Source organism: Alnus glutinosa, chromosome 5 (assembly GCF_958979055.1).
Source record: "Alnus glutinosa chromosome 5, dhAlnGlut1.1, whole genome shotgun sequence".
Taxonomy (NCBI): domain Eukaryota; kingdom Viridiplantae; phylum Streptophyta; class Magnoliopsida; order Fagales; family Betulaceae; genus Alnus; species Alnus glutinosa.
The window spans coordinates 24793241-24818069 of NC_084890.1; the positions used below are offsets into that span (position 1 = coordinate 24793241).

The following is a 24829-nucleotide window of genomic DNA, read 5'->3' on the forward strand; positions in this document are numbered from 1 at the left end:
AAAAGTGCATTTTTGTGGATGTTTTAGTTGGTGTTGTTTAGTACAAACAACGTTGTTTAGTACAAACAACGTTGTTTGAACAATAAACGACTTAAGCATTCCTCTATAAATTATCAAGCAAAGTATTATAATACTCCGCTTTATTTTCACTTACCACCGCTCAAGTTAATCGTGCTCATTACTTTCACGGCCGAACGAAACCCATCAAAGGTGGAGATTTTTGGTTCTTCCATACCAATGTGCCTGTTTATGCTTTTGATTTTAAAAAGAGAAACGTTAAATATTACACCTCCGTCCTCCTAAATTGATGTGACAATGCTAATCGGTCTTTGAAATTTTTTATATATTAATAAAAAAATCAGTTACAACTCTCGATCTTTCATCACTTTTGCAATTAAATATTCAAGCTTTAAAAAGTGTTAATTTAAGGTATCAATCTTTCAATTTTTTTCAATTTCAACTCTCCCATTAGAATTTTCCATTAAATCTTATCAAAATTTTCAAAATACTCTATGTTAGAAATTTTTTAAAAGATTTAAACATGGATATTTTTGCAAATTCCATTAAATTCTAATCAACACATAAATTCTTGCAATATTTTTTTTCTTCCCTTTTTTACAATATGGTTTGAGTAAGCTGATGCTACATTTAATTAGACCAAATATGGCGCCCCAACATAATTTACGTTTATTTTTATTTATTTATTTATTTATTTTTATAACATATAGTACAGAATCAACTGCATCTTGTGCTTGCATTCCAACTGCAATAGCATTCACGGTTTCTTCCCTACCAGCTGGTGAAGGTATGTCTTCTGCATCTCTCTTTGGTTTTACCCATCTCCCATGAGCATTACGTACTAATCCCTTGTTGGCGAACTGGTACCAGCAACGTGGGATCCTAAGCTCATCCACCAACATATCACACGCCTTGTTCACCAACGCAACATCCCTCCTCGCACCAGACCGAAATGTTGTGGCACTACTAAGAAACCCGTCCACAAGATGAAGGTATGTCTCAAGGCTATGGAACCCCTTGAAGTGGAACCCACGTTTGAGGTATGCCGATGATCGAACGTCGAGCTTCAGTTTGGCTCCGACGTGGGTGTAAACCCATTCCAATGATCCGGTGATATTATCAAACTTTTGTAAGTTCTCGTTGAAAACAAGCCCCGGCATCCGAGGGACTACGTCTTGCTTGAGTACCACCCTCAGAGTTTTGACTCCCAGCTGATGAAGCTCGTCTCGGAAACCAACATTGCCGACCCTCGGTGCGCCGAAGGAGATCACGCAGACGGGTAGGTTGGGAGTGGTTGCTGCGGCTTCGTAAGCATTGAGCAGAGCCAGCGCGCCACCCAAGCTATGTCCGGTGATCGTAAGGCTTACTTCTTCACCTTTTTCCCTGTACATTTCCACAAGCCTTGCCACTTCTTTCATCGCTTGCTCTGAGGCGCTTGTCTTGTTGTACCTTGTAGATTCATTCTTGCTAGTGTAAAGGCTAAGAAACCCATGTTGGACTTTGGCATCTCGCTGCCCAAATGGCTCCAAATTCCTTTGCAAATCCTCGTACCACTCCGAGGGTGCGACGGTTCCGCGCCACGCCACCACAATATCTCTCCGTCCGATCCTACGTGTCTCATTGTCGTCGCTGACCGCCACGTAGCCGATCCATTTGGAATCTTTGCTCCACTTGTCCGCCAAATGTGACCTCTCCAGCCACCGAGGCATATCTATATTGGACATGGCATAAATATAGTTGCTAACCGTGTAGCCATTTCTGCTAAGGCCTAGTTTCTCGAACATGTTTCTACGGTTGTACCGGTAGGTCCCGCAGTACTCGGAGAAAGAATCAAAATCAAAAGCATCGTATGTTGCTTGTGCGAATTCTCCATATTTGACGATCTCTCGTCGGAGCCAAGGCGGAAGAGGATCCAAATGATTGTCCCAGTCCGGGGAACCATGCATGTCACGCCACTTGTGCGCTATGACCTCCTTAAGAGAAGTTGTGGGAGTGGAGTGTTTCTCTACGGTAAACGAGCTCCGAATGGACTGGTGAAGATCGGTCCGGGGAGGGGTTTGAAGATGAGGGTGGAGGAGATGTGAAACTAGTGATTTGGCGAGACGTGAAGCCGGATTTGATGGAGCCGCCTTTGCTTGGGGGCGATCGAGAAGAGCTTCTTTATGGGCAGGGATTATAGAAAGCCTGGATTTTTTGGTAGCAGGAACATGACTGTAGGTCATTGTCGATATTAAGCTGATTAACGATCACCTTGGGAATGCTTGGAATTGTTGAGAGAATGTGAGGGAGATGGAGTGGGTATATATATATATATATATTGCTAGAGAGTTGAACTCCCCATGGCCAGGCCAAACATGGTCTTGGAAGACTTTTTGTCACGCAGCGTCGTTCGTGGACTTTGTAATGTGACGGTAAAAATCATTTCCCAAATATTTGACTGAAACAAACAACAATAGCTGCTGCATGCACATCACTGTATCATTAGACAGTAGCCCTTGGACTTTTTTCCCTTGTATCCTAACAATTGGCTTTTAGAGAATACGACCTCATGAGAAGACCTAGTCCAACTCTCAGCTTCCCTACGTACGTATATATATATATATATATATATATATGCATATGTGACAGTTCTTGTGTTTGGCTTGAAACATTCAAATCCAACAACCTAGTACGAAGCAGCAGCTATTTACGTCTTATTCCTCCTCTAATATCCTAACGTACATCTTGCTTTTAAAAACGATGACCCTACAAGACTTGGTCCAACAATCCATTTCTTGAGAACAAAGGTATTTAAACATTAAAAAAAATGTTAATTTCGGGTATTTGCCTTTTTTATTTTTTATTTTTAATTTCAACTCTTCGTTAGAATTTTTCGTTAAATCCTATAAAAACTCCCTAAATACCCATGTGCTTATTTTAAGTATATATATAAATTTTTATAGATTCAGGCATGGGCGTTTTTGTAAATTCCGTTAAATTCTAACATTAACCTAAATCTTAACATTTTTTTTTCCTAAAAAAAAGGACGGGTATTTTGGGATTATTGGCAAAATTTAACAGAAATTCTAACAGAGGGTTGAAATAAAAAATAAAAAATAAATAAAGATGGATACCCTGAATTGACATTTTTTAAAGTTTAGGTACCTTTTTGCAAAAATGATGAAAGATCAGGGGTTAACTGCTTCTGTTGTGAATTTTAAAAATACTCACAAGTGCACAACTCGTTTGCAATCAAATGTTTTGCAAGTGCGAGGTTAATCTCACAGAGAAATCGTAAAAAATCAGGGTTTTGTTTAACTAACCTTATTTTAACCTTGTTCCAAATGTTGAGGTTCAAACATGCAAAATAACACTAAGTTAAAGATGATAAAAGAAAGAACTAAGGCTTAAGAATCCACCAAACCAAATTCAACAATACACACTTCTTTGTTTTCTATTTAAACACCCAAAGAGCATTTAAGCTTCACTTGTCATTTAAGTTCTTGACCACATATGTTAGAACCATTTAATAAATCTAACTCAAAGATAAATCACAAAGAGTACCTATTTGAAATCAAATCATTCATTGTATTTATTCAAAGAGCAAATCACAATGAATATCCTCTTTCAAGCCTATAAATCGATGTATCTATCGGTTGAAACACATTAAATGTCCTACTTCTTTAACCAAAGACATTCATTCCAAAAGATAAAGCATTAAAGTGATTGGAACTTGAATAACATATTAATAGAACATAAAATGTACAAATAGCATAACAAGAGTGTGAATGTTATCAATTGTGAGGTTTCATCATCAACCTTAGTTAAGAGTTCTAGCCTCCTCTGACTAAAAACACCACAAAAGCTTGAAGAAATAACATAAACTCAAAGAAACTTAAAGAAAAGAGTTACAAAATGTAAAGAGCTTCTGAAACTAAGCTATTACAGAAGAGAAAATGGAAAATCACTGAACTTTTCGACAGTAAGCCGAATATTAATTTGTCTCTTAGATAAATATTGTCTCTCACTTATACAATAAGTTTTGTAATAGGGAATACAACAATTATGCATGTCCCAATACTAGTCTAATGCTAGTGTGCATATTACAAATTCTGAACACTACTCTAAATAAAAAAAGTCTGTAACAGCAAAGAAGTAGAAGAAAAGAAAAAGATGCTATAAAAATGTTTTTAAAAAATATTTTATAAATTAATAAGCAGTTTTTGACTGTTGAAAAAGCAGTTAGAAAATATTTTGCTAGGAAAGTACTCAAACTTAGCCTATATAAAGGCAGGTTTGTATTATTTTTAAATTCAAAGTTTTTGAAGTATCAATAAAATTTCAATATTTCAGAGTTATTCTCAGATTGTTTCTTTGGGGTGACTATGATATTTCTCTTCCCTAATACTTATTTTCTCTCTTCTTGATTTTCATTTTCAGCTTTCAATTCTTAACTTCTGCTCCTATCAAACGTTGTCAGAACAAACATAGTTCTGCCCCGTCGTTAGCCATCAAATTAAATTGATAGGCCTGAGACAACTCCATTTTGAGATGTAAAATTACAAATTAAGTTTTTCTAACCTCTTTTATTTTTCAATTGATATATAATATAGATAATCCACATAATCTTTCTTGTGACATTGTCGATATTAGATAGCATTTTATCAATTTTAATTTTAAAAAACTTTTTTCTATAGAAGCAATTGTAACATGAATTCTCAAAAGAATTATGTAATCTTGTCTTTTTATATAATCTATTATGTCAATTGGAGTACTTTCTTTTGTTTGTAAAACTTTTAGTTTTGAAAATAAATCTAAACCATCAATATGAGAATAACTATCATGTTTTAAAAAAATTTCAAGATTAAGACAATATTTTTGCAAACTATCATCGTCTAGTAGTTTTTTAAAATAAAAAGATAAAAATATTTTTGTTTACAATAATTGACGCCTTCATTTTTTATTTTTATTTTTTTTTCTAATGACAAGGAACCCTTCAAAGGTAAGGTCATTTCGTATATCCACCCCTATTGGTTAAACCCAGAACACCCTTTCCACACGGATCAGATAATATTCTGACTTCGCCGATAGACATGGCTCCAAAGAATTGTTTGCACACTAGGAAATTCGAACCTTAGACCAAATGAGGATGCCACAAAACTAAGACCCTTACTACTTAAACCAATCCCTATCGGTTTAAATCAGTCATGCATTTTCTTTAGATTAACCACATTTTTTGTTTCTACCAATGCTATTGTTAAAGCATTTTCAAAATTATATATATATATATATATATATATATATATATAGCGATCTAATAATTATTATTAAATAATAATTGACAGTTATTTGATCTGATAGTGATAATTAAGTGTCTGTTAAAATAGCAGTTTATGACTATTACTTAAGCAGCTATGGACGGTTGGATAATCAACAAAAATACAAAAATACAGAAGTAACTGTTATCCTGTTATTTTAATAAAAAAGATAACGAAATTTCTTTGATCTTCGGTGCTTTTTCTGATACATTCTATATTTAAAATTACAAAGTCTCTGTCTGTCTCTTGCTATAATAGAAATATCTGAAAGTGTTCAGGTTTAATTTTCGTTTGTGCAAAACGCAATTAAACAAATAGAGGATTCTGGGCTCCATTTTATCCTGGAGAAATATTTGTTGTAACCCTTTACATACCTTTTTGGTGGGGGCAAATAATTTCTTAAGGAAAGCGACGTTGTAACGCGCCTTTGAAGCATTTCATTTTTTTTCTAACAGCTATTAATACAACTACTGTATAGGGGCCTAGTGATAAGTCTTGAATTATTCAATTCAAGACCCCTTAATTTGCATTTGTTAAACCTAGTTCGTATTGTATATATAACGTTTTGTTATGTTTTAGTGTTTTATCTTATTTTCAGGTCTTAGTTGAAATCTAATTCAAAATACTTGAATTAGACCTGAAAATACATCAAGGGTATTTTAGTCATTTCCAGAGTTCGAAACTGATCCTGAGAAAATGGAAAATTGTCCAAGGCATTTCGATCGATCGATTATTTGTACAGCAATAATTCGATCGATCGACTATTCGATCGATCGACATAATTTCGATCGATCGAAGTCGTGTCTTCCAGAAAGTTCAGATATTCTCAGATCTTTGTATTGTTTGTGCGATCCAAATTTAAAGTTGGATTTTGTGGACAGAAATGGACGCCGACCAGCTCTGTTTGTGCGGCTAGGATTAGCTCTTGATGATATTTTGTAAATCCAATTCTCTATATATATGATATTAGGGTTGTAGGTTAGAACATGCATCTTTTGAGATTTCGGATTTGCTCAGATGTATCACTTCAATTCCTTGCGTTTTTAGTTTCCTTTAGTGCACGTTTTCTGGGCTTAGTTCCAGGGAGCTTGTCCCCTTTCCTTAATTTCAAGTTCTAGTTTAGCTTGTTCTTCATTTTCTTTCTTTCTTGTAATCCGAATTTCTTTAAGTTTAATATAGTTGTTTTTAATTCGTTTCTTTCTTGTTTCTTTACTGCTTTCCTTTAAATTTATGCTTAACTTAGATTCAATTCATGTCTAGCTAATTTAGTCCTTAGGGTTTGATCAAAAATCCAATCCAAAGGCCATGTAGTGTTCTTGATGTTCTTAGGATTTTCTTTAGATGTTTGATGATTGTTGAGGGCTAGAGGGTATCAAAACCCATGCTAAAAGGTTTTGGTATCAAGATTCCAATCAAATTTATTCATGAAAAAGAGTTTAACTTGTCTATGAGTTTCCCTTGAAGTCTTGAGTAAAACCAACGTTCTTGGAAACGAGAACGATGTCTTTTTCAATGGTGCTATTTGACATGATGTATGATTTCTCATTAGAGTTACCTTATAGGGTATGCTAGGGAACACCAATCATTTCATCCCTTTGGTAGTCTAATTGTCTTTCAATTGTAGTTTAATTTTATGTGGAATGATTTGGTGTGAAACTAGATATCTTATCATTGTGGCCTAATTAGGGTTTTCGTGTATTGTGTATACTTATTAGGATGTGTTATAGAGTAGTAAGCTAGGGCACGTTAATCACTCCACACCTTTGGTAGAGTAAAATGTTTTCAATTATAGTTTAATCTTTACGTGGAGTTGATTAACGTAAATCTAGGTGCTTTATGATTACGTCTTAACGAAAGTATTTTCATGTCGAGGTCGTCGTAATGGTTGACGCCCATTACGCGCTCATATCAAGCATGTTAGGAAGATCCATATAGACTTTAAGCATTGCATAGGTTGAGGATTGGATATGATCAACACCCTAAGTTTTCTTTTAAGTTAATTTCATTTCCGTTTCCATTTCTTTCACTTTATCGTTGTAGCTTCAATTCTACAACTTTTGTTTTTACTTTTGTTGATAAATTAAGTTAGATACGCTCTTTAGATATCCTATTACGCAAAACAACCAATAATCTCTGTGGTTCGATCACCCTTACTATAGTACAATCGATTCGTACTATTGCGAGTGGTAAACTTATAAATTTAAAATCCACGTGTAGCCGGTTGATCCCGAGCTATCACCACCTAGTATAGGCCTTAGGCGTCGGCCCAATGATAAGCCTATAAAATTTGAATTTATTTTTTATTTTTTGCATAAACTAGTAAAGCCAAGTTATTAACATCTTTTGTTGAACATGTTGAACACGTTGAAAGGTACATCTCTTAAATAACAAAAAATAAGGGACGTGTTATTTTTACATCACATTATCTTCTATCAATTCTACACCAAGACATATTGGATGTGGGACCTATGTATGAGTCTCACATTCTATGTGTCTTGATGTAGAGTTAATATAGGGTAATGTGACGTTGAAAATCATTTTCCAAATTCTTATATTTGACTGAAACAAACAAACAATAGCTACTGCATGTGCATCACTGTATCAGTAGACAGTAGCCCTTGGACTTTTTTCCCTTGTATCCTAACAACTGGCTTTTAGAGAATACGACCTCATGAGAAGACCCAGTTCAACGCTCAGCTTTCCTACGTACGTACGTATATATATGTGACAGTTCTTGTCTTTGGCTTGAAACATTCAAGTCCAACAACCTCGTAGGAAGCAGCAACCATTTACGTCTAAAACGTTTTCAGCTATCTCATATATATTTATCTGTTTTGACAGTTATCTGTGCTCCGATGCAATATACATTCATATGGTTAAGTTTCTAAATCTGGTATATGCTGAATTTTCCTGCTACATCTTTACTAGATAGTTGCTTTTCTCATGCGATGAAAAATATGCACTATCCAAGGCTCCCTTAAGGTATTTTTTCTCTCCTCTGACTCTTAGCTTATGGAAATTCTAAATTAGAGAGATTTTTTTTTGCTACGATGGTCAAATTGATCAACTCGCTAGTTAAACTAAAACCCATAAATTCTGGTATTCTTTCTAGGTTGCAGCACCAAGTGATAAAAAGCATTCAAAACTGAATAAATATGAATAAATAAAAAGATCCACTGCTTGCTATAAATCTGTTCTTGATCTTGTTCCTAAAGAAACAGTCAGTGACCACATCATTGCAGAAATAAACGGTCACTAAAGGACGTAGTAAAAGAAAAGTACTGCAGCTTAAAGGGAGTGTATCAGATGAGGGTGGCTAGGCCCTAGTAAAACAAGGTTTGACTTTTGACTAATCTAACATTGATTTTCTCTCTTCTTTATAAAATTCGGACGTTTAAGTCATATTAGTGAACTTCATACCTTATTGAGAAAGCTTTCACACACACACGCATTGCATGAGTTAAGTTTACTTTTGAAAAAGTTCTTTCTGCAGGAAATTTATGCTCATTGATTACTTAATTCTTTTCTATATGCTTGCGTATTTTTGACCAGCTATTTGACTGTTTTCACAGGTTTAGATACATGTGCGTGTTGATTTCTTGTTGAAAACCTAACCTTGTTTATTTCTCTTATTTTTGTTTTTGGTTATGGCTTTTAATTAATACTCTGCTTACCCTTTGTCCTTGTGTGACAAAAAGAGGGAGTATTTTTTATTTTTGGACCGGGACTGTATTTCCAAACTGGTCAAGTGTTTTTTTTTGTCCCAGAATGGCCAAAGGAGGAGTTTGTTAGTATTTTATGTTGGCTACATTCTGGATGACAAAAACACTTTATGTAATGGTTGCATTTTTAACAGGATGATCGGTGTTTATTCAGAGTCTTCATATATTCAGACAATGTTCAAATCAAAGCTTGTGACTGATCAAAAGCTTTTAGAAGATGTCCATGAAGAGTTCTTGCAAATTCCAAGCCAAATCAACTAGTTCCTGTGCAATCGTTCGAACGAGCCTTTGAAGGCGTCCGGACGCCCCGCAATGTCTTACAGATAACGATGAAGACGTCCGAACGTCAGAGCAACATCATCCAGACGCTAGGTCAATCATTGTTCAACACGAAGTTGGATTTCAGAACTCGACATTGATTAGGAAGTCTCTGCAAGCCGTCCGGACGATGTGGCAACACGTCTGGACGCAGTCCAGCATTTCAGAATATTTTAGTGTTCCGTTCGAACGCTACAAGGAGTTATAGCGAAGAACGTCCGGACGCTCGGTCAAGCAGTCCGGATGTAGACCTGATAAAGATAAAATTGCGCTATTTCTGAAAGGATATCGTAAAAAACCGTCCGGACGTGGCTATCTTCCGTCCAGATGCTCGACAGCCAGAGTCCGTTTTTCAACAGATTTAGGGTTTCTTTAAGCCTATAAATAGGAGGTTCTAGGCTTGTAAATTGTACAGAATTCGGTATTGAATTCTCTTAGCTTTGAGAGGGTGTTTTGGGAGAATCAAAGATCTGCTAGCTCTCAAGCAGTTGCCGGTGTGTGCTCAACAGTTCGTATGAAGTCTATCTTAGGGGTCGGCTCTAAGGTAAACGAATTCATTAAAAACCCCTTCAGATAGAGGATCTGGTTGGGAAGCGTTCACGATAGGCTCCGTGTTAGAGTTAAAGGTACGACTACTGTATAAGGGTATGTGAGTACGACTCCCTTGTAATTAGCTTTATTTTTGGATAGTGGAGTTCCTGGGTTTTGCTACCCCGAAGTGATTTTTTTCTCTTCATAGAGTTTCCACTTCGTAACAAATATCTTGTCTTATTTAAATTTCACATTTAAGATATTTTGTTGCACACAAACACACACACTTGGTTAATTAGAAGTAAATATTTTATTTTCAATGATAAACAATACCATGCTATAGTTTAGATATATAATTCTGTAGCCTTTGAGCCTAATGGCACTTCCACCCTTTATTAGTACTATGGTGGTTAAGGTTGTACTTTCAAATTGTCTAGTGCATGAGTTCCAGGGCAAGCAATATATTATATGTACATGTGTAAAACAGATTAAAACGAAATTGTCCTTCATTTTCTAGGGTGTTCTCTAAGGAAAATACAAAAAACTAGTAAAATCATAAAAAAATAAAAATAAAAATAAATAAAGGGATGCAGCCCCCAAATGGATAACAATGAACATATGCAAAGCTTATTCTCTCTACAGTTTCTGCAAAAACAATGTGAAGAAAAAGATCATTCAGCCACAAAAAAATCAAGTTTTGGTACCAAGCGAACAAAAAAAGAACAATTGTGTCTTGTCTCGCAGAACACAAATCTTTCTTTCCATCTTATATGCACACACATATAGACACTAACTCATTTGGTGCAAAGATTGAGAAGTGATGTTTATTACACTACACACCAAAAAAAAAAAAAAAAAAAAAAGGAATTTACTAACGTGGCTACAATACCCAGAATTGTGCCATGTCAGTAAATACAAACGTGTCAAATAAAGACACATCCCTAAATTTCAAATGCCAGGTCATTAAGTAATGATGTGTAGAAATGACACGTCATGCATTATTGACATGGTGAAATGACACGTTATTAGTTACTAACGCGCGAAAATAATAGGTCATAAAGTTATGACGTGTTATTTTGCCACGTCGGTATAATTGGTGATGTGGCAAACTGGCACATCAATAAATGATGACGTGTCAATTCTACATGACTACAATGACTAAATTGTTATTTTTTGTCTGCCTTGAAGACCTTTGAATTATTTTTTATTCTGCAGTAAGCAATTTGTAATTTAAGTTAACCACATGAATTGATTTTGCATTTATCATTTTTTTTCAAAAAAAAAAAAGAATTTGCTTAGGTTTTTTTTTTGTTTGTTTTTAAGAGAATATGAGTATTATAGCAATATTTCGATAAAAGTTACATTTTTTTATACACTTTGGTAGTTTGATGGGTCACATTTGTACACTTGAAAATTTATAGGGCTTTTTTATATTTTTCCCTAAAATATATATTGGGCGACTGTTGGAGGGGAGGTATACAATGTTGTTCTTTGTTTTTTTTTATACTCGAGACAGATAGATGAGGAGTTAAATGCTACTACTATTGCCCTTGTACCTAAAGTTAAAAATCCTACTAGAATATCGGAATTTAGGTCTATCAATCTTTGTAATGTCTTATATAAAATTATTTCCAAAGTGCTGGCAAACAGGTTAAAAGAGGTGCTCCCCCACATTATTTCATACAAATAGAGTCCTTTTATATGAGTAAGGCTGATTATTGATAATATATTGTCTGCCTACAAGACTTTGCATTCCATGCATATCAGAATGTGGGATAAGGTGGGATATATGAGGCTTAAGTTAGATATGAGCAAAGCATAACATGGTGGAATTGAATTTTTTGGAGGCTATCATGCGGCGTTTGGGGTTTTCCACTCAAAGGACTAGGCTTATTATGGTGTGTATTTAGACGGTATCTTGTGCTATTGTGGTGAATGGACAGCCTGTGGAGAGAATTAAACCAATGAGAGGAATGCGACAAGTGGATCAACTATCCCCATACCTTTTTCTCATTTGTGCAGAGGCGCTTGGCTCTCTTCTCCACCATGCTGAGAGGTTAGAAATTATCATAGGAGTACCAACCTCTAGAAAAGGCCCACATCCCAATCATTTATTTTTTACTGATGATAGCTTACTATTTTTCAAGTGAAATTTTGTGGAGCGGTACAGGTTGACGAGGTTGTTGGAGATATATGGAATTGCATCTGGTCAGAAGCTCAACAAGGATAAAACCTCCATTATCACGGAAAGGAAGAAAAGAAATACTTCGATTGTCGGGGCTCCAAGCTATGCAAAGGTATGATAAATATCTTGGACTATCGACGCTTATTGGAAAGTCTAGATCACATGCTTTTAAAATCATAAAAGATAAAGTGTGAAATCGTTTGCACAACTAAAAGTTCAAATTCCTCTCGTAAGTAGGGAAGGAGATTTTACTGAAGGTTGTGATTCAAGCGATTCCAACCAACAGTATGAGTGTCTTTCAGCTTCCATTCAGTTTGTGTAAGGAAATTAATGGAATGATACAGAAGTCTTGGTGGGGGCATCAGAAGAATGATTCCAGGATTCAATGGATAAGCTAGGAATGGATTAGTCTTTCTAAGGCTCAAGGTGGGATGGACTTAAGAGATTTGGTGATTTTCAATAAAGCTTTCATGGCCAAACAATGTTGGTGCCTTCTCCAGAATCCCAATTCCTTGGAAGCAAGTATCCTCGGAGCAAAATACTATCCACATAGCACAATTTTGGAGGCTAATGTCACTACAAATTTTAAGAATTTTGGACGTTTGAAACCGTCCAAAAATTGCAAAAAATCATCTGGAACAAAGTCCAGATGGTTTTTTCTGGACGATTTTTAACCATCCAGAAAAATGGGTCGAGAATTTGGATTCTAGATGGTTTGGGCGTAGCTATTATTTTTTTAATATAATTATTATTATTTTTCTTTTTTGTCCAGCGGTCATAGCTTCGACGTTCTACCAGAAATATCCACTGAAAATCAACTCCGGTTCTACCGAAAATCCATCGACGAATTGGTCTTCTTCACTTCTTCTTGGATTCGACAGGTCACTGGTCTGCTTTGGGTTCCACCTGAAATCAACAGAAGATCCGGTCACTGGGTACATATCCTGGGTGTCAAAAAATCCTTCACAAATCAAACCCAAAATTTTTCAAAACCCCGTCTTTCAGTTATGAATCATCACAATCCAAACCCAAAACAAAGACAGAATGTAAATCAAACTTAAGAATTTTACTTACCCAACAAAAAAAAAAAAGATCCGTCCAATGGTTTGGAAGAGAGTGGTGACGAGGAGGTTGGAGGGGGGCAGAGAAAGAGAGAGAAAGAGAGAATTGGCCAAAAATCCACGTATTCCGGCTAGATCTCTCTTTGTATCAGGTCAGAGATCCGGTCTGGCGTGGGTTTCGACCAGAGATCTGACCTTCCTCTTCATATCCGACCTCAGCAATGTCACCAACTCCATGTCCAGACCCCGTCGTCCCGTTCTCGTCGTTCGTCTTAATTGCCTGCCGGAGAGAGAAGAAGAAGAACAAGAGTGAGAGGGAGAGATGAGGTTGAGCAAGATCTTTCTTTTTTTTTTTTTAAGGGAGAGAGATCTAGTTCTTTCTTTTAAAAAGAACAAAACAACAACAACAACAAGAAGTTGGAATATAAAAACAACAACAACAATATGTTTTGCTCTATATTAAGATGTTATTTAAAAAAAAAAAAAAAAAAACCAATACATACCTTCCCAATAAGCTGGAAAAGATCTCGTTCATGAGAGCTTCAAAAGTTGATGGGGTGTTCGTTAACCCAAACGACATCACTAGAAATTTATAGTGTCCATGGTGGGTTCTGAATGCAGATTTCTCAATGTTATCGGTTGCCATTCGAATATGATGGTAGCCAGATTTGAGGTCCAGTTTAGAGAAAATTTGTGCTCCATTGAGCTCATCAAGCAGCCATCAATTACAAGAATTGGAAATTTGTCCTTCACGATGATATGGTTTAAGGCTCAATAATCTACACAAAACCTCCAAGAACCATCATGTTTCTTCACTAATAATACCGGTGAGGAGTAAGGGCTTGTACTTGGTTGGACTACCCCAGATTGTAATAAACACGATACCATTTTTTCAATATCATTTTTTCGGTAGTAGGGATACCTATAGGGTCTTACATTTGTTGGTCCGCTCCCAAGTGTCAACCAAACTTGATGGTTGTGGCTTCTTGTAGGGAGTAGTCCTCGTGGTCCTTTAAATAATTCCTCAAACTCGTTCAGGAGGGCCAAAACTTGTTGGTCCGTTGATTTTGGTCCGGGTTGTTGAGCACCAAGCACAATTGCACGTAAGCCCATCTCAGTATCATCCCTCTTTTGGCAAGGTTGAACGTGGCAAACCCACCCGCACCATTGTTTTTATATTCCAACTTGTAACCTTGTAACCATATTAAAACCCATAATAGTCACCTTGTAACCATATTAAGACCCCTGCACACAAGCCCGTGCAACTGAGTTTCTCCACATTGGCTATTGTGACGTTCATCTTTCCCACGTCTCTGGGATTCAACCCCAGCTACTTGGCGATTTGCGGGTTGAGGAAATTATGTGTGCTCCCCGAATCCATCAACACTACCACCTTCAAGTTGCCCAGGTATCCACCTACACGCATAGTTTGCGGGTTCAGCGTTATTGTTAACGCTTGGAGGGATATTATCAGTTCTTCCCCAAACCAATCGTGTGTGTCATGGCTTTCTTCTTTTGTGCCTTCTTCCTCCTTTGTGTATATTCCTTCGATGACAAATAGTTTTTTACATCGATGGTCTAGAACGAACTTGTCGTCCCAGTTGAAACATAACCCTTTTGGCTCGACGATCTTGCATCTCTGCTGGTGAGAGGCGGCGGTTAGGAATTGGTTTGGTGCGAGTCAAATTTGACGAAGGCAACAGTGGAAACGCGTCCCTGGAACCTATGCGTCGGTCTTCATATATTGGAGGTTTCTTCATACTCATATTTCGTGCTTCATATAGCCTGGCCACCCCGATGGCTTCTGTTCGAGAACTGGGGAGTGAGGCTTGCACCTCCGTTCTTAGAAATCCTTTAAGCCCGCTGACGAAACATCCCAGTTGATGTCGGTTTGACATTCTTCCAACACGGCTCAGGAGTTGTTCAAATTGCATTTGATACTCCTTAACAGATCCGGTCTATTGTAGCTTTGTGAGATCGCCGAAATGGTCTTCGAATACTGTTGAACCTTAACGGATGTGGAGTGCTACCTTTAAGGAGTCCCAAGTTAGGACTTCATCGCTCTCTCAAATTAGTTGATACCACATTTGAACTTCTCCTTCGAGATGATAAGCCGCCATAAGTATTTTTTTCATGGACCTTGGTTCTTTGAATCTCAAAGAATTATTCTACTCTACAAATCCAACTCGTCGGATCATCCTCTTCGTTGTACCTTGGGAAGTCCAACTTGGTCAATTTTGGCGCAGTAGAGCTGGAGGGGTTGTGGAATGGCTTGTCACGATTTTTGGATGTTGTCTCCAAAAATTTTTCTGCTTCGGGATAAGAAGTTGATTTCTTCCACACTTTTGAAATTCTCGGCCAATGTTTTGGCCTGATTTGCATTCTGCTTCATCAGCTTCTCTAGCACAGTTTGGAAGCTGGAAAATTGAGCTTCCAATCGGTCCATAGGTGGATCTGCCATTGGAGACGAACCTATCTCTGATACCAAATTATTACGTGAACGCGTAACGGATTTAGTAACTTGACCTTCGGGAAGAATAGAAGCAGTTAATGCTCTTATAAACCATGTATAGACGGTGCCATATTGAGTTGTTGGAAGAAAAATGGGTACCGTGTGTATATATGGTTATAAAGCATGGACGATAGAGACTGAAAAATTGATGTAACAAAATGAAAAATAATAACTTGGCCAATGTTGTTTGTTATATGACTTATAAATGATAAATCCCCTTAAAACTTACCTTGGCAGCAATCTTTTTTTTTTTTTTTTTTGATGAATAAAAGCTTTCATAGAACAACAAACAATACAACCCTCCAGTTAAAACTGGAACACAATCCAACAAACTTGGATTACATCTACATCACAGACAGCAAAACAGGACTGCGGCAAAAACACAACGACCCAAACAATACATACAGCAAACCCACCCAGCAGAAGCTAAATCAGAAGCTCAAAAAGCAGCAACAAAAACAACAAGACAGCAAGCAAAACAAGCTAAAAAAAAACAGAGGCTAGCTGTTAATATTCCACCGGCCAACTCATACTACAGCATGGTCCCGCAAGTTGGACAAAATCCCATTTGCTATCAACTTCTAACACAATCCCTCTAAGCATTTCAGTTGAAGACTGTTGGTGGAAACCAACACAAAGGAACTAGGACTAGAAACCCTCTACTCCTCAACACCAGAATAGATCCGTATCACCAAAGTCAGCAACCCAGCATCAATTGACAGCAACTAATCCGTTCCAGCCCCACTTGAAGGCAGCATCATATGTAAATTCCACCTATGCACAAGAGGTATGTGGTTGGACAGATTTTTAAACCTTCCTTTGGCCAAGATTTGAGACCTAACCTCCCACAAAATACTAGCCACAATAACCTCTTCAGATTTGGGGGTATTCCCATGTTGGAGATTATTTCTATGTCTCCAAAGATGATAAATCACAGCCCCAAAACATAACTTCCCCAAGCAAGCCTTAAGATTCTTTCCATTTAGCATAACAATGCCCCAATCAATAACATCCTCCCAAAAAATAGGAATATTCTCAAAGAGACAATCAGCCATCACTGACCTCCATATTCTCTTGCTAAAACTACAACTAAAAAAGAGGTGATCCCGAGACTCCATCCCACCATGGCAGAATAAGCAATTAACATCACTCGTATACCCCGAGCAGACCATCTTCTGTTTAGTGACTAGAGCATCCCTGCAAGCCAACCAACAAAGAAAGGAATGCTTTGGAATGGCTAAGGAAAACTACACCAACTTCCACCAAGAAACTTTCGGGAGCTTTAACCTCAATCTATCCCAGGTTTCAGCACAAGAAAAGGTTCCCTTTTTTGATAAATAAAGAGGAGTATCTTCACCCCCAATCTGGATCCCTGGCAGTTTGCTTTGAATTTCCACCAAAGCCTCTGATCTAACCCCCTGCCAAAACTAGTCTCCATTAAGAATAATGGAGGAGAGCTTAATATTAGTATGGAAACCTGAATCATAAATCACCCTAAATCCATAGTGATCACACAAATATCCAACAGGGTGCCAATGATCATGCCAAAGGAAAATTTTGCTCCCATCTCCAACTTGAAACCGGATGAAAGTCTTGGCAACATCCCTAAGCTGTAGAAGCTTTTTCCAGCTCCAAGAACAAGTCTTAGGGATAGGAAGTTGCCACAAACTCCTACCCTTCAGCCAATTTGCTTCAATCCAAGCTACCCAAAGAGAACCATCCTTGGCAAACAGGTTCCAAATGTGATTTAACATTGAGACTTGATTCCAAAGATCAAGCCTCCTAATCCCTAAGCCACCTTCCTTCTTAGGAACACAAAGCCTTTCCCAAGAAACCTTTGCTTGGGCTCGAACATCGCCACCGCTCCAAAGAAAACGGTTAAATTTCTGCTCTAAAAGGTAGATAATATAATACTTTCTAGGTACATAGCCGGAGGAAGTGGGAGAACAAAGCTTGTGGCCCTGCCCATCAAAGTTACGTACGTACCTAGGGGGGGGGGGGGGGGGCTAACATGCCAGATAGTAAATAACATAGTAATGAATGGCAATAGTCAATAGAACTTGCAGAGAACTTAATAGATGCTATAAATGTGCCGTTTGGTAGCATTTAGGTAAAGAGAAATCCACAAGTACATTACGGCCACGTTTAGTACGTAAAATAAATATTTTATTAGAAAAAAAATAGTTATTATTAAAAACGAAGAAAGATAGAATAGAATAATTATTTTAATTTCTTAATTTGATGATAACATATATACCACAATTGGAATTGAGCCAATTTTTTTTTTTTTTTTTTCAAAAAAAAAAAAGTCATAGAATTTTTTATTTTTCTAAAAAACTATAATCTTTAATAATAATAATAATAAAACTAAAAATTATGCAGGAATTTCGCTCTGGCGGGTCTTTACAATATCCGTAGCAGCATTTGTAAAATGCAGATATTACTTTTAGATATCCGCATCTACATCATGTTTTTACTAACCACGTCCGCGCGGTTGTCACTTAGGTAGTAATTTGAGGGTATATGTTAAGAGTGTACATGTAGATATCCGCACGGTTATTTGCGATATGCACACTTACAAAATGCGGATATCACTTTTAGATATCCGCTTCACCATCTTTATTTACTATCAGCATCTACGCTCTTATTGCGGTTATTAAGTGCGGTTATTATCCAATATTCGTAAATAGGTAATGAGCATATTTTAGAGGCATTTAAAAATAATTTTGACTGAATTTTATTCTTGTGGGCTTGTTTTGAAAATATAATGCAACACCAAAAATATGTAGAACTGAGAAAAAAAAGGAGATGATGGATATATACAACCTCAAAGGCTCAAACACCCTTATATATCTTTTTATTATTATTATTATTATTATTTATCAAGAATTCAATGAGCATAACAATCAACCCATCAAACATTAAAAAAAATTAAAAAAAAAAAACATAAATTACAAATTCATTTTTTTTAATCAACAATTCAATGAGCATAATAATCAAGCCAACAAACATAAACTAAAATTAAAAAAAAAAAAAAAAAAAAAAAAAAAAAAAAAAAAAAAATAAATTACAAATTTAAAATAAAGAAAATTATTACAAATTCATAACATTAAAAACAGAAATTGTCTAAATATTAAACATTCATAAGTGAAATATATATAAAAATATATATTAGATTTAAAGGGTATGCGGATGCCCCGCATCTGCTACCCTCAAACCGCTATCCACAAGTGCTGTGAATAGTTGTTTTTACTATTCACATCCACTAGGTATGGATAACAAATCCATGCGGTTAATATTCACCCGCGTATTCACCGCAAATAATGAAAACTTAAAAAAAAAAAAAAAAAAGAACCGAAGAAAAGGGTGCCGAGAGGCCAGCTACAATCCTCCGAAAACACCAAACCGGCAAATACAATTCAACCACACAGCACGTACAACTACAAAACAAAACAACCCACTTCTCATGCATTTCTCTCTTTCACTGGTCTGTCAAATGTTGTCCGGCATGATAACAAAAGCTTAGTTTTAGTTGGTGCTTAGTATGGCAGTTGCATGGTCCTGCACCACTTTCCAAGCCATGATAACGTGGCGTTCCTCCACAAGAGTCGCGCCGACCGCAAATCGTATGAAGTACACATTCCCAACCATTGCATGGGTCATGTAAACGCGGCCTGACATGTTAATCGACTCCAATAACTTCTGGTTAACCTCATTTAAACTTTCTTCTTCTACGTCCACCTTCTTCTTCTCATCAACGTTACCATTTTTGTGCCCTGCCTTTGGCCTACCCATTGCTATTGGCGAAACCCTAAAACAAACCATAGCAAAATATCTAGGGACCACGATTTCAAACCTCTTGTCCACTGCTACAAGCCCTTCAAAAAGCTTGGCCATTTCAACATGACTTCTAATGAAGTTCCTAAGGTTAGCCACACCATAGCTTCTGAGCACAAACCAGAGTTTCAAGGCTCGGAATCTTCGGCTTAGGGCTATCTGCCAGTCTTTATAATCCACCACTTGCCTTGAATCGGTGGCTTTATTCCTCAAGTACTCAGGGTTGGTTGAGAGTGATTTTACCAAGGCACTCGGATCTTTTACCCAAAGGCAGCAACAATCTAAAGTGGATAAGAACCATTTATGCGCATTGACACTAAATGAGTTCGCACCCTCAACACCGTCCATGAAATGCCGGAACTCCGGACAAATGCATGCATTTCCGGCATAAGCAGCATCCACATGGACCCATATGCCATAATCTTTTGCCACGTTGCATAACGGCCCCAATGGATCAACGGCAGCTGTGGAAGTAGTTCCCACAGTGGCGCAGAGAAACAATGGGACCAACCCTGCTTCAATATCTTTGCGAATTTCGGATTGTAGTGAGTCTGGTGAGAGCGCAAATGATGTTGACTTTGTGGTTTTGATGGCTCTGAAATTATTCGGGTTGATTCCGGCTATTTTTGCTGCTTTTTGGAGTGCACTGTGCGTTTGGTCGGAACCATAAACCACCAGCTTTCCCATGTTATCTCTCCCGATTCGGCATAGCATTTGATCCCTCGCAGCAACGAGTGTGCACAATATGGCCTCACAAGTGGTCCCTTGTAGCACACCCCCGCCATTGCCGGAGAAAAGGAAGGACTTGGGCAGCTTGAGCATCTCTCCAAGCCAATCCACGACTATTGTCTCCAGTTCGGTCGCGGCTGGAGATGAAATCCAGTTGAATCCGACTACATTGAATCCGGTACTAAGCATCTCGCCTAGAAACCCTGCAATGCTACTAGAACATGGGAAGTAGGCGAAGAAGTTTGGGCTTTGCCAATGTGTTATACCAGGAATTATATGCTCCTGCACGTCTTGGAGGATGGTTTCAATGGGCTCTGGATTATATGGGGTGGACTCCGGCAACCGTTTCCGGAGATAGCCTGGTTCCACTTGGCTTCGAACAGGGTATTTCTCAACATTCGCATAGTAATCAGCGAGGAAGTCTATCATCATGTGCCCTTGCCGCCTGAACTCCTCAGGGTCTAGTGGATTGTTCTTAAAGACAGAAAAGAAATTTAGGTTACCCATTTTTGGCACCTAGAAAAGAAATGGTTCTAGCTTCACAAGGGAGAGTTAGTAGTTTGGGAAAGAAACTAGTAATTATGGAGTAAGTATTGGCTAGTTGATGAGATAAAATGAAGTGAATGAATACTTTATATAGAATATTAGTGCTGCCACCTTTGTACAGTTTTTTTTTTTTTTTTTTTTTTTTTTTTTTTTTTTTATTATTATTTACATGTCCACACAAGAGGAGAAGGGAAATTCGAACTAATAATCTCCGCTTCATGATGCGTGATTCCCAGCTGATTGAACTACCCCTTGAAGACACATTTGTACGGTTCTTGTTTTAATATGACATTAATGTTCCGTTTGTTTCGACATTTTATTATTTCCGTTGTAAAATGATTTCAGGGAAGTCATTTTTCTGAAAAATATTTTTTACCGAAAGCATTTTTCGATGTTTGGCGCATATGAAAAATTACAAATATCTTTTATATTTTTATTCAAAATATATAAATATTCATGTAAAATAATATAAAAATTACCGGTGACGAGATTCCGTCACTAACCAACAGGATTCTGGCTATTATAGCCAAAATTTGAGATAAAGGCCGGAATCTGGACAATCTGAGTTAACCGGATTCTGACGAAAGTGGCCGGATTCTAGCAAAAGTGACCGAATTCCTGCCAAAACTGCCGAAATCCGACACAAAACGGCCGGACTCCGGCCTACCACTAGAAAAAATGCTGCAATTCACCGCGTGTCTACAGTAGCAATTACTGTAGCCACGCGGCCAACTAGCCACGTGTCTTGATGACATGTGGCAGGTTGCATTTGAGAAACAAGTGGCCATGTGTATTTGGGCCGCGTGTATTTTTTACATGTGGCCAACTGTTTCTAATTTCCCCCTCCCCTTTAACTTTTAATTTTCCCCTTTTCTTTTTTCCATTTCCCCCCTTTATCTTTTCATTTCCTCCTCTCTATTTTTTACACGTTTGGCCTTTTCCTTCTTCTCTTTTTTTCTTCTTTTTTCTTCCTTCTTCCCCTTTTTCCCTTGCACAGACGCCTGGCCTTTTCCTTCTTCTCTTTTTTTCTTCTTTTTTCTTCCTTCTTCCCCTTTGTCCTTTGCACAAACGCCTTTTCCTTCTTCTCTTTTTTTCTTCTGTTTTCTTCCTTCTTCCCCTTTTTCTCTTGCACAGACGCCTTTCCTTCTTCTCTGATTTTTTTTTTTTTTTTTCTTCTGTTTCTTTGAGTTCTCTGATCTGAAAGTTTGTGATTTTTGGTTTTTGTTGTTGATTTTTTATGATTGTTGGTGATTTTTTGGTATTTTGTTGGAGATTTTTTGGCGTTTTGATGGTATTTTTTGGTAATGTGGTTGATGGAGTATTAATTTTGGGGGATTTTCTGGATCGGATTTCATGGGGAAGTTTTGTAGAGATTTCGCCGGCTTTGCAGAAATTTCCGGCGAGGGAAATTAAAAAACAAAATTTACAAAAAATGTTTCTGGCGAAAAAAAAAAAAAAAAAGGGATTCTGTTCTTCTTCCCTATTTTTTTTTTTTTTTTTTTTTTTTAAAAAAATGAAGCAATTAGCCATGTGTATTTAGTACACGCGGTTGATTGTTTGCCGTGTGTACTTCAATACACGTGGCCAAGTGGCCACGAGTATTTAAGTACACGTGACAAACAGTCAGCCGCGTGTACTAAATACACGTGGCTAACTGTCAGCTGCATGTACCATAATACTCGTGACATAGTGGCCACGTGTATTGTGGTACACGTGGCAAAATGTGGATTTAGTAATACCCGGATTTAACACGAGTCGCACACGTGGCAAACTGTTCGCCACGTGTACTGTGTCCGTACACGTGGCGAAATGCAAGTGGCAAAATACTATTTTTTTTGTAGTGTACTGGCCGGAATCCTGCCAAAACCGCTGGAATCCGGCCGTTCTGGCCCGATCCGGCCGGCCAGGCATTCTGGCCAGATTCGGCCAGTCGGCCGGAATACGGTCTTTTCTGGCCAGATTCCTGCTAGATGGCCGGAATATGACTAGTTTGGTCGCTGGAATCTAGACTGACCGGATTCCATCGCCGGATTCTGGCGACATTGACCGGATGTTGTCGGATTTTAGTGCCAATAAGATTTCGGTGATGGCCGACTGCTTGAACGTGAAGGTTGACTGTATCGTTTAAAATGGGTCGAATACGTCTGGCGTCTTCAGAAAATGATTTACGCTTTTAAAACGCGTAAATCATTTTTCAAAATTTACTAAGCATTTTTTGTCAAACAGAAATCATTTTTCGGTTGACTATTATTTTCGCCTCTATCAAACACTGAAAAATATTAAAATCATTTTCTAGAAATCATTTTTACGCCAAAACAAATGGAACATAAAAATAAAAATAAAAAAGAAATCAGAATCTAGACGGCCGACTTTATATGATTCCAAGCCAAGTGATCAAACCAGGATACTTGTGCAACAAACGTGAAGCACAAAGTTAAAACAATTAGAACTATATATATATTAAGTAATATGTATTATAATTCTCTACCTTATATTACAAAAAAAAAAAAAAAAAAAAAGATGAAGAAGAAGAAAGAATTATTACCGCATATATATATATATAAATGAAGTAAGAAGAAAATCTATCAATTATATATCTCAATCATTTCACATGTCAAAAAGAAAGTGATCGAATAAGTTGAGAGAAAAAGTGATCGAATATATCGCAATCTTTTGACGAGACATGAGTTGGGACCAGGGGGGCCCTGGTTTTACGAGCCCCAAAAAACTTTTCCAAATATTTTTTGTAAAAGAAAAAATTTAAAATTTTAGTCATAATTTTTTATATTTTTTTAGTTTTGTCCTTTAAATTTTTTTATTTTTTATTTTTTAAAATTTGACCCCATATTCACGGGACTGGATCCGCCGCTGGTTCACGTACAAGTTATTCCATTTCTGCGTGCCAAATCACAGAAAAATATTCTATAAAAATAGTTATTCCATTTATGCATACCAAACATGTGTTTGTTGTTTTGGGACCATCGGATCACGTACAGATCACAAGACATTTCACTTTTTCAAACGTTGTTTTAATTAAGGCTTAAAAAACACATGTTACGTTTCTTTTTCAAGATATATATGTATTCTTGGTAGCATGATGATAAGACGTTACTGTTATTTAACATGGACTTTAATGCATGCTGCTATTATTAAATCATATTAAACAGTGCCACATTTAGGAGTGTAAAACGAGCTGATTGAGTTGAGCTACTCGTGGATCTACTCGAAATTAATTCGATCAAATTCGACTTGTACTCGAACCAATATGATCGAGTTCAAGTTCGCATAAGGTTTACCCCTTGGTCATGAGCCAAACTCGAGCACATAAATGTGGCTCGTCACAAGTTCAAACTCGAGCTCAAGAAAAACTCAAACGAGCCGGGCTCGAACAACACTATTTGCCTAAGCTCATCTCGTATACATCCCTAGCCACATTGAGTTGCTGGAAGAAAAATTGGTACCAAGTGTATGGTTATAAAATAGCATATATATTTATTAGAGGACAGAGACGGAAATATTGATGTAACAAAATATGTACGAACGTGTTATTTGTTATATGACCTATAAATCCCGTTAAAACTTACCTTGGCAACAATCTAGCTAGCCAGAGGAAGTTTGAGAACAAACAACACGTATGAGCTGAAGCTTGTGGCCCTGCACATCAAAGTTACGTACGTCATATATTAAATAGAGAAATGCTAAAGCTCCTTCTAGCGTTCTTCTAGTGTCCCTTTAGATGACATGGATTATATTTAATAAAAAAAAATTATCTCAAAATGTGACCAACGAAATATAATTTTTTGAACAAAAAAAATTAAATCCACGTCATCTAGAAGGACACCAGAACAAGGTATTTCTCAACATTCACACAGTAATCAGCTAGGAAGTCTATCATAATGTGCCCTTGCCGCCTAAACTCTTCAGGGTCTAGTGGATTGTTCTTAAAGATAGAAAAGAAATTTAGGCTACCCATTTTCGGGAACTAGAAAAGAAATGGTTCTAGCTTCACAAGGGAGAGTTAGTAGTGTGGGAAAGAAACTAGTAATTATGGAGTAACTATTGGCTAGTTGATG

General features: G+C 37.1%; 2 protein-coding genes across 2 annotated transcripts; both read right to left on the reverse strand.

Annotated features, from left to right (window-relative positions):
* Positions 1 to 701: 701 nt before the first annotated feature.
* Positions 702 to 15066, reverse strand: LOC133869143 (phospholipase A1-Igamma1, chloroplastic-like). Its single transcript, XM_062306102.1, has 4 exons — positions 14722 to 15066; positions 13328 to 13412; positions 12867 to 13032; positions 702 to 2253 (listed from the first exon to the last, which is right to left on the reverse strand). Exons 1-4 carry the CDS (start codon positions 15064 to 15066, stop codon positions 702 to 704), a joined length of 2148 nt encoding a protein of 715 aa, XP_062162086.1.
* Positions 15067 to 19172: 4106 nt separating this feature from the next.
* On the reverse strand, positions 19173 to 20717 carry LOC133869643 (tyrosine decarboxylase-like). Its single transcript, XM_062306694.1, has one exon. The coding sequence runs from the start codon at positions 20715 to 20717 to the stop codon at positions 19173 to 19175; it is 1545 nt and encodes a 514-aa protein (XP_062162678.1).
* Positions 20718 to 24829: the final 4112 nt, after the last annotated feature.

Bases quoted from the DNA above. Each gene is read 5' to 3' on its own strand.
- LOC133869143 (XM_062306102.1), bottom strand. From the start codon at position 15,066: ATGCAATTTGAACAACTCCTGAGCCGTGTTGGAAGAATGTCAAACCGA. The intron at 13,413-14,721 runs GTTCGTTCTAGA...TCTCTCCGGCAG, and splicing joins TGTTTCAACTGGGACGACAA to GCAATTAAGACGAACGACGA. The intron at 2,254-12,866 runs GTAGAACGTCGA...ATCGTTAATCAG, and splicing joins ATTTTCAGTGGATATTTCTG to CTTAATATCGACAATGACCT.
- LOC133869643 (XM_062306694.1), bottom strand. From the start codon at position 20,717: ATGGGTAACCTAAATTTCTTTTCTGTCTTTAAGAACAATCCACTAGAC.